Source organism: Mus pahari, chromosome 12 (genome assembly GCF_900095145.1).
Source record: "Mus pahari chromosome 12, PAHARI_EIJ_v1.1, whole genome shotgun sequence".
Taxonomy (NCBI): domain Eukaryota; kingdom Metazoa; phylum Chordata; class Mammalia; order Rodentia; family Muridae; genus Mus; species Mus pahari.
The window spans coordinates 13,229,307-13,240,197 of NC_034601.1; the positions used below are offsets into that span (position 1 = coordinate 13,229,307).

At 43.2% G+C, this 10,891-nt stretch overlaps 1 protein-coding gene across 1 annotated transcript in view; it reads left to right on the forward strand.

Moving 5' to 3' along the window:
- Crkl (CRK like proto-oncogene, adaptor protein) overlaps positions 1-10,891 on the forward strand; it is a 33,750-nt gene that overhangs the window by 18,544 nt on the left and 4,315 nt on the right. Inside the window, exon 2 of the mRNA XM_021209295.2 lies at positions 977-1,442. Coding sequence (XP_021064954.1) covers positions 977-1,442 — 466 coding nt within the window. The remainder of the gene's footprint in view (positions 1-976; positions 1,443-10,891) is intronic.

Consider the following 10,891-nt stretch of genomic DNA (forward strand, 5'->3'; position numbering starts at 1 on the left):
CAGGACCTGTGCATACTAGACACGTTCTCTCCCTCCCTCCCCAATCCAGGACCTGTGCATACTAGACACGTTCTCTCCCTCCCTCCCTTTTTCTTGCTGAAACAGGGGCTTATGTGCAGCTCTGACTGACTGACCTGGAACTCGCTATATAAAGAATACTGACCTTGAATTTAGAGATCTGCCTGACTCTGCCTTTCTAGGGCTCCACCACCTCCTGGCTAGGTGGCACACACCTTTAATCTCAGCCCTGGGGAGAGATAGATCTCTGAGTTCATAGACAGCCTGGTTTACAGAGTGAGTTCCAGGGCGGCCAGTGCTACAGAGAAAAAGTCCTGTCCCAGTAAACAAACAAAAGTATGTGCCACCATATTTAGTGTTACCCACCCCCCCATCACTATACACTTGGCTTCTTTTTCTGGTCTTTGTTATTGTTTATCAGCCAGGGGAGGAGGATCATCAAGATGTGTGTAAGTCAAGATGATAACTTTTTGGAGTTGGTTTCCTCCACCATTTACATTGATTTTAGAAATCAAATTTAAGGTTTGCACAGTAAACATTGTACAAGTGAGCATTTAACTAGCCTGGTTTTCATATTTTGCATCCTTTGTAACTTAGTGACCTATGTAGGATGAGAGCCATTAATGAGGAATGTGAGGAAATGTTTTTGTGACAGTTGTACAAAAGAAGACAGCAATAGAACTTACTTAAGAGTTAAAAAATATGTTCAGATTATCTGAAAACAAAACATTCTTAGCAACAGATTGTGGGTGATGGTGCATGTGTCTGTGTACATACATGACACAAAGTATATTTAGGATATTGTTGTAGACTACAGAACGTATACAATGACAGAACATCCTCACTGAGAATACAATGAAGAAACAGTTCCCTGTAGGAGAAGGAACTCTATATGTTTTTGACACACACCAACATAGAATAAGATTTCTCTTCAGAATAATTGTGTTTCTCTCTTAAGGTACCCAAGCCCACCAGTGGGTTCTATCTCAGCACCCAACTTACCTACAGCAGAAGAAAATCTGGAATATGTACGGACTCTGTATGATTTTCCTGGGAATGATGCTGAAGACCTACCCTTTAAGAAGGGTGAGCTTCTAGTGATAATAGAAAAGCCTGAAGAGCAGTGGTGGAGTGCCCGCAACAAGGACGGCCGGGTTGGGATGATTCCTGTCCCTTACGTTGAAAAGCTTGTGAGGTCTTCGCCACATGGAAAGCATGGAAATAGGAATTCTAACAGTTACGGCATCCCAGAACCTGCTCACGCGTATGCTCAACCTCAGACCACAACTCCTCTACCTACAGTTGCCAGTACTCCTGGGGCAGCAATCAACCCTTTGCCATCCACACAGAATGGACCTGTCTTTGCAAAAGCAATCCAGAAGAGAGTACCTTGTGCTTATGACAAGACTGCCTTGGCATTGGAGGTAAACATTTATCAAGACTGGCTTTTGAACGTGGGTTCATTTAAGTCAGTCACCCCTTTTAGAGGTGCCTGTGTTCTTGAGAACTAGACTGGAGTTTCACAGGGTGTACTCGGTATGCCTTGGTCTTGCCATCCCTCAGTCCAGGTTCTTAGCCTGCTCCCTCTCCTGGGCTCCCAGCAGGGACAGTGATAATCAGACCCTTGGCCTATGAGTAAAATTAGCAGTCAGGTACAGACTACTTGTATAGATCCATATCATTACATTGTAATTAAGGAGTAATATAAATAAAGTGTCTAGGCAGAGAAATGAGTTTACTAACCTTTGCCTGTTACAGATTTTGTAAATCATGATAGAATAAAGTAGAAAGAACTTTAACTTTTTCATTACCAAGTCACTGTCTTTTTTTGTTTTTCTTTTTGTTTTTGTTTGTTTGTTTGTTTGTCTGTTTGAAACAGGCTTTTCCTCTGTAGTCCCAGCTGTCCTGGAATTTTCTCTGTAGACCAAGCTGGCCTCTAATTCAGAGCTCCTCCTGAGTGCTAGAAAAGTATGTACCACCACTGCCTGGCAATTGTTGTCTTTTAATTAAAGACTTTTGCCAGTATTAGCATAGTTTCTGTGGCCTGCTGAAATAAAAGACAAATAGTCCTGAAGATTCGTGTTAATGAGGTTATTGGAGAAGCTATTGTCTCGGAAGTTTCAGGTTTTAAGACAGAGTCTTGAATGTAACTGAGGTTGGCCTCCACCATACTATGTACCTGAAGCTAACCAGCATTCTAGATCCTCCATCTCCTTTCCAAGTGCTGGGTTACAAGCATGCCACTGCTTTTATAGGAAATAGACAGGCTTAAGGGACTTTTTTCCTTTCATGTAAGTGTGAGAGTGTTCATGTATGTGTGTGCATGGGTGTGAAGACAGCTTATGTGCTGTTGCTTGGTTAGTTGTCTTGATTTTTTGGAAGGTGTTTTGTATTGTTTTTGAGGAAAAGTCTCTCACTGGTTGGAACCCACCAATTAGGCTGGACTGGCTGGCCAGTGAGCCCCAGAGATCTGCCTGTTTCTGCCTCCCCCGTGCTGGAGTTAAGAGCATTATTATACCCAACTTCTTTATGTAGGTTCTGGAAATCAAACTCAGATCCTCATGCTTACAAGGCAACTTTACCAGCAGAGCTACTGTCCTAGCTCTGACCAGTTTGGAATTATATAGACCAAGCTATTCTCAAATATTGGGCAGTCTTCCTGCCTCTGAGCACAGATCCCATTTGGCCTAGGAGAAAAGAATGAATAACAGGCAGATCTAAGAAATAAAGTAAGTTGAAGAATGTGTATACACAGACACACACGTATATATATTTATATTTTCTAAGATGTAAAGTACAACAGGTGATTGCTGAGTATTTGAAAATGGGGAATTGTCTGTCACAGACCTTCACTCTTTCAGCTCTGTCCTCTATGAAATGCAAGTAGCTCAGTTAGACCATCTTCAGTGTATTGTTATGAAACCAAATAACATGCTGCTTGTGAAGGGGCTTTGCAAATCAGAGTGCTGTGTAAGAATCACTGTGATGATGACAGTTGATGTGCTTGCTTAGTGTTATCACTTTGCATGTGTTAGAGAAACTAAGATAAACTTGGCCCAGGCATCCCACAGGAAATTGAAGGAATGGAATGGACCTGACTGCTTTGAAAACAAAATAACCCACAGTGCCTGTAGTTGAGGCTAGCCTTTGGTTCCTGTGTTAGTTTGTCTTTGAGACAAGCTCTTTTTTCTAATATTTATTTATTTATTTATTTATTTATTATATGAGTAGGCATTGGCTGTACAGATGGTTATGAGCCTTCATCTGGTTGGTGGGAATTGAATTTAGGACCTCTGCTCACTCCGGTTAAGGTCCCCCTACACCCCACCCCACCCCAGTCTCTGCTTGCTCCAGCCCAAAAATTTATTTATTATACTGTAGCTGTCTTCTGACACATCTTCTGGCATCAGATCTCATTATAGGTGGTTGTAAGCCACCATGTGGTTGCTGGGATTTGAACTCAGGACCTTTGGAAGAACAGTCAGTGCTCTTAACCACTGAGCCATCTCACCAGCCCAGAGACAGGTTCTAAGTGTAGCCCTGGCTGTCCAGGAACTAGCTCTGTAGATCAGGCTGACATTGGACTCAGATGTGCCTGTCTGCCTCTGCTTGCTGAGTGCTGGGATTAAAGGCATTCTTTTTCCTTCTACATTTGCATAAAGATAATACATACAGCCTGTACACAGAGAAACTATAGGGTTGGAGAGATGGCTCAGCACATAGAAGCACATATTGGTCTTATAGAGGACTGGAACTAAGTTCTCAGTATCCATGTTGGGCAGCTTATAAAAGTTTGCAATTCCAGTTTCAGTGGGATCCAGTTTCTCTGACTTCTGTAGGCACCTGTGCTTGTGTATACACACACGCACACGCATACGCATGCACGCACGCACGCATACCATAAGTAAAATATAAATTTTTTTTAGTTGGCTGTATATTTATATGTAACTTTCTACTCATTATCCAGTTACTTTTGGACCAGAAATAATATCTAAATGAGTTACACTTGAAAATTTGTTTCAGGGTCAGTGACTATATATCTCTTCTTACAGCAGGGACCACTATTGAGGAGGAATCCAGTCATGTTTAGAGCAAGAAAGAAACAAGAGTAAGGACTAGGCAAGGGTTACTTATGCCTGTAATCCCAACACTCAAGAGGCTGAGGCAGGAGGGATGGGAGTTGGAAGTCTAATTGGCAGATTAGGCTTCCACCACAGTAAAGCAAGTGTGCTCTCATTCTTGTCCCCTTCCCACCTCACACACAGGAGTGCGTGTGCACGCACGCGCGCACGCACACACACACACACACTTCTTATTTATTTAGAAACAGGATCTCTCTCTTACATAGTTCTGGTTGTCCTGGACTTTCTATATAGATAAGGCTGAACTCACCGATCCCCACCTGCCTATGCTGCCCACGTGCTAAGATTAAAGGTATGTGATGTGCTATCACACTCAGCTCTATTTTCTTTGATTATTTTAGCATTTTATGTGTATGGGTGTTTTGACTAAGTTTCCTTTCCATATGTCTGTTCACCATGTAGATGCAGTGCTCTCTGAGGCTAGAAGACAATCTTGGATCCCCTGGAACTAAAGTTAACAGGCAGTTGTGAGGCACCATGTAGGTGCCAGAAAAAGAAACAACAACAAAACCTGGGTCCTCTGGAAGCCAGTGCTCTTAACTGCTGAGCCATCCCTCCATCCTCCATCCACCTCTTGAGTAGTCCACACCTCACCACTTTTGGATAGCATGGATGCTTTGGTTGTTGATACCTTCCAGCTTGGTTCTGAGTGTGGTAGCACATACTTAACAATCCTAGCACTGGAGAGGTAGAGGCAAGATTAGGAGCTGGAGGACAGGCTACATGATTAGAGATCCTGTTTCAGCCACTTGTCCTCTTAAACTAGGACTCAGAACACGTTAGGCTGTTGTTTCTAGGATAAGAGCTTGCAGGCCTTGTTTGTTGAGCTCTGATTCAGAGTTGTTTGCTTGTTTGTTTTTCTTTTCTTTTTTTATTTATGTTTTTTTTGGGGGGAGGGGTTTGAGACAGGGTTTCTCTGTATGGCCCTGGCTGTCCTGGAACTCACTCTGTGGACCAGGCTGGCCTCGAACTCAGAAATTCACCTGCCTCTGCCTCCCGAGTGCTGGGATTAAAGGCGTGCGCCACCACGCCCGGCTTTCTTTTTTTCTTTTTAAAGATTTATTTACTTATTATATGTATACTGTAGTTGTCTTCAGACACACCAGAAGAGGGCATCAGATCCCATCACAGATGGCTGTGAGCCACCATGTGGTCACTGGGAATTGAACTCCAGACCTCTGGAAGAGCATTCAGTGCTTTTAACTGCTGAGCCATCTCTGCAACCCTAACCATATACCTGGTTTGATCCTTTATTCTAAGATATTGTTTTAGAGATCAATATCTACTATATGGTGCATTCTTTGACATGTGCAGAGTAGGGTTGGATGTGTAGTAGAGGGATGGCCTAGAGTTTTGTAAGTAGGAGAGCCAGATCAATGGTGTGGTTTTGAAGATGACATACACACTTGGCCATTACACATCTCCCTAGACTCTCAGCCCCCATTTCTCATGCTGCTGACCTTGCTGTCACCAAGCCTTCATCATCACTTGCTCTGTGTGATGCTTCACTGCAAGAATATGTTGGTGGAACCTTGAAGACCTTTGCTGCTCCACTGAGGATATTTCCTATCAAGCTGTAACATAAGAAAAAGTGTTTCTCTGCCTGTCTGATCTTGTTAAAAGCAATTCTCTTGGGACTGTTGCAACTAGGTTATTGGGGAAGGTATTAAAATTAAGTTGAGGAACACTGGGAAAAGTAGGGCAGCATGTGCCAGTAATTGGAACTTCCTTATTCCCTTAGCTAGTGTCAGGGAGAAGAGTGGCGTTGCTGAGCAGATTCTCTGAACACTTCAAAGATGTCTGTTTTGTTCTTCCCTGAAAAATAGTCTTTGAGAGTGGGAATGTAGTTCAGCCCTCAGTTTGATTTCCAGCTCTACAGAGTTTAAATACATAAGTTGACTTTTGAAAGGGTCCCTGCAAATAGAGACAATTTTAAAAGTGTTAGCTGTTTTCTTCTGGCTTCTTCTTAAGAAGTGAGTTGTTTTGTGACCCATGTAAGAAGTGGAGATGTGTGTCCTTGCTCCTTGAGACAGTAGCTCTAGCCAGGTCTGTTGGTGCGGAACTGTAATCCTAGTAACTGAGAGGCTGAAGCAGGAAGGTGGGTTAAAGCTAGCCTAAGCAACTCAGTGAGGTCTTGTCCCAGAGAGTGAAGCGGGACGGGGAGGGAAGGGTGAGCAGTTTCATTCAGGATGGATGGATGGAAGGAAGGAAGACAGACAGCAGAGCTCTCCCTGGCCTCAGTGGAACTACAAGGGACTGCTGTGAAAGCCCATCATACGCTCAAGAAACTCCCCAGACTGATGAAAGCAATCTAGCCTGCCTGCCCTTTTCGTAAGTTTGTAAGTGGGTTTGTGTACATGAGTTGTAGTACCTCCCAGAGGCCAGAAGAGGGTGTCAGATCCCCTGGCCCTGGAGTAACAAGCAATTGCAACCTAAAAGATCTTTAATCAGAAGATAATAGCTGGAGCTGGAGAAATGTGCTGTTGTTACAGAATATTTGTAGTCAAAGTTCCTTATCTGAAAAGTGAAATAGGGAAGAAGGTTGGGCCTATTTTAAATCCTGGCACTTTTTTTGTTTGGCTGGTTTTTTGTTTTTGCATTTTTGAGGGTTTCTCTGTGTAGCCCTGGCTGTCCTGGAACTTGATCTGTAGACAGGCTGGCTTCACACTCACCTGCCTCTGCCTTCCTAGTGCTGGGATCAAAGGTGTACTTAAAGGTTGACTTTTATTGGTATAGTTTTGGGCAAATTACTTAAGTTTTCTAAGCAACCTGGCTCAAAAAAGTGACATTTGCCCATCCTCCGTCATTCGTGTAAGCAGCTGGTAGTGGTGTATATACCAAGGGGCTCACAGTGTGAGCAGAGGGACGGTAGAGGAGAGTGTGGAGGTAGATGTTGGTCTGGGAAGGCTTCCTGGAGAAGGCAACCCTTGGATTGAGTTTTGAAGGATGAGCTGAGCAAACTGGTAAAGCAGGAAAGACAGGGAAAAGAGTAAGCATGGAGGGCCTTGACACACTACAGAGCAGCCGCCCGGGGTGACAGGGAGAGCAGGTGGGATAAAGGGCCCATGTGGCGAGAGGCAGCAGAAAAGTGGCTTGTACAGATTATAAAGGAGCCAGCAAGACTTTTTTCTAGGCATTGTTTTATAGCATGAAATACTCAGTTTCTCAAAACTGGTTTTAGGGATTATGCCTCCTTGTTAATTTTAAATTTCACAGAAAATGCTTTATTTCCTTCTAAAGATGCTTTTGCTCATTCTAGTATTTGTGTATTACTAAAAAGAAAGGGAAGAGCCAGGTGTAAGTGGTGCACATCTACAGACCCAGCACTTGGAAGGAGACAGGGTCAGCAGCAACCCAGGATGATCCTGGGCTACTTGAATATCTAAATGGAGCGTCAGCCACAAAGCCTGTATAATAGAGGTTAAGAAACATGGTTGAGGAGATAGTAATATGTGTCCTTTGCAGTGGTGAAGGCCTGAGTCTGATCCTTAGAACCCACCCAGGAAGCTGGAGTGGCATCTGTGTCTACAGTTGCAGTGATGGTGAGGTGAGAGGCAGAGACACATGGACCCCTGCAGGGTCACTGCCAGCTAGTCTGGACTCTGGTTCAAATCACAGGTGGAAAATGCCTGAAGAGTAGCACCCAGGTTATCTTCTGACTACCCACACAACAGTTGGTTATCCCTGGTGTTCTACAGGAATTAGTTAGGAGGATACAGTCTGCATGGAGAGTACCCCATGTCAGAGGCTTCAAGTAATAGCAAGTGGCTCGGAATAGACTGCAAAATTGAGGAGAAATTAAGTTGAGCTTAGAGCTTAGTCCAACATCCCACAGATATTTTGACCTTCTACAATGTCTAACTCCACTGACCCCTTCTACAGAATTAACTAACAGACAAGAACCTGGAACACTGTAGTGAACAAAAGCCGTCAAAAACATGAGGATAGGCACTCAAACAGGGCAGAAGCCTGGAGGCAGGAGCTGATGCTATGCACCTATGGAAGAACACTGCTTACTGTCTTACTCCTCAGCCTGTTTTCTTGTAGACCCCAGGACCACCTGCCCATAGCTGGCACCACCCACAATGGGCTGAGCCCTCCCCCCATCAATCACTAATTAAGAAAATGCCCAGGCTAGAGAGATGGCTTGGTGGTTAAGAGCACTGACTGCTCTTCTGAAGGTCCTGGGTTCAAATCCCAGCAACCACATGGTGGCTCACAACCATCCATAATGAGATATGATGCCCTCTTCTGGTGTGTCAGAAGACAGCTACAGTATACTTATATATTATAATAATAAATAAATCTTTGGGCTGGAGTGATCAGGGCCAGAGTGAGCAGAGGTCCTGAGTTCAATTCCCAGCAACCACATGATGGTTTATAACCATCTGTACAGTTACAGTGTACTCATATACATAAAATAAATAAATAGATCTTAGAAAAAAAAAGAAAATGCCCTATAGGTTGACTATAGCCCTATATTAGGGAGGCATTTTCTTAATTGAGGTTCCCTCCTCTAAGATGACTCAGCTTCTGTCAAGGTGACATAAGACTAGCCTGCACCCCTGGTTTATACAGTACTAGGAATCAAACCCAGGTCTTTGTGTGTGCTAAGTAATATCTTATACCATCCCCTCACAAAACGATTTTTAAAAGAAGCAGTCAGATATTTATACTAAAGTCTTCTGTGCAGCTTCTCCTCTTAGATCTTTTGTTCACTAATCTCTTCTGGCATTTTGTCCAGGTTGATTTCAAGCTCATCTATAGAATTTACCATCTTCCCTATTTGACACAAACCAAGAGACTTGACCTTGCTTAAGTATGCCATTCTCTTCTGGTGTACTTTATCTGTGACAGAACAGTCTTGGACCCCTACTCTGCTTCCAAGTATATTTGCCCAGTTTTCAGTCCATTCTTTTTATCTTTGGTGTCTCAGTTTTAAATTTTTTATTTTTGTTTATGTGTATATTTGTTTTGCCTGCATGTATGTCTGTGCATCATATCTGATCCTGTTACTGGAAGAGGCCAGAAGGTGTCAGATCTTGAACTGGAGTCACAGATGGTTGTGAACTGACATGTGAGTGCTGAGACTTGAACCTGGGTCCTTCGGAACAGCAGTCAGTGCTCTGAACCACTGATTGATGTCTCCAGCTCACATATATTTTTTTATTATTTATTTATTTTTGAAACAGGATCTAATGTAGCCCAGTTGGCCTTGAATTCATTGTAGACCTCTTATGTAAACCTGAAGTTTTTGATCCTTTTGCCTCTACCTACCAAGTGATGGGATTACACAAATCCACCACCATTCCAGGTTTGTCATGGTCTTTTTATGATACTCAGTGATCTTTGAGCTCACTAGCATTCTTAATGCTCTTTACTCCCACTGGAGGTCGTACATGATTATATTGGAATTTTTTCTTGGATTCCCTGTGCCACCCCCTTAAAGATTCGGTTATTTAATGTGTATTTGTATGTGTTTGAATATGTATATGTGAACTATATTATGTGCAGGCATCCTCAGCAGCCAGAAGTGTTAGATCCCCTAAAGGTGGAGTTGCAAGCTGCCCAATGATGTGAACTCCCAATTATTTGGACTATATCTCATCTTTGAGTCCTTTGAATTAGATTTCTCAGAGCCTATTGTGCAAGTTCCCTTCACTGACTGGCTCAAATTCTCAGACTTCTATTTTGGTCAGTTGGTTTTCTTTCATTGGTTAGAATTAAATTCATATTAACAGTGTTATAACTGTTTTAGACAGGGTAGTGCTATATAGCCAGGATACTCCAAATTCACCATGTCCCTCCCTCTCCAGATTTGCCTTGCACTTCTGAGGACCCTCCTGTTTCACAGCAGTGTGCTACCATGTGTAGCTTACAATAACAACTTCTTCTTAACTACTTTTGCTTGCTAAGATGAAGCAGTATGCCAGGCATAATGAGGTTTAGTGTGTTGGAATAATCTCACTGTCACAAAGGAACACACAAACAAGGCAGAAGCAGCTCAGCCAGGCAACTCTTTGTATAAAAGACCCAGACCTGGCTAGCAAGCATCTGGGACAGGAAGTTCTCTTGGTTTTTATTTTAATGCAGATGGTGATTACAAAAGAACCACCACAAAGGAGTAGTCAGTCAAGTTCTGGGAGGAGGGGTTTGCCACATTGGGGAGGGTTGAGATTAAAAAGTATGCACACAGACTTTGTATGATCAGGGAAGACTTACTGAATATTGGCCCTTGGTGGCACACTATCTTTGATGACAGAAAACCATGCCTCGCAGTAGCACTAGCGAGTGTTCAGTCTCAGAGATAATCATGAACTCCAGTGACTGAGTAACCAGCAGTTTATGTCCACATTGTATTGGTCCTCTCCACGTGCTCATCAAGAAGCACCTGCCTCACCCTAACGGGCCATACAAGGTCCTCCACAGCCTCTTAGTATAATAAGGCTGCTCTCCCTCGTCTCTGCCCCGCTCCAGCTACGGGCAGCTTTTCCCTGAGATGTATTAGTACTTAACAGCTAGTCCTCAATTCTTAAGGACCTCTGCTGGGTTGATGTGTGGATGTCCAGGGCCCATGGAACATGGAAGGATCCCTTATTTTTCATAATGACTGACCAGGCTCTAGTTCTTGTTTTTGAAGTAGGTCTTGCTGTGTTTTGAGTCCTAGTCAAATAGAGTACAGGTGCCCCTGTCTTAGACTTCTGTCTTGAATCTTTTTTTTTTTTTTTTTT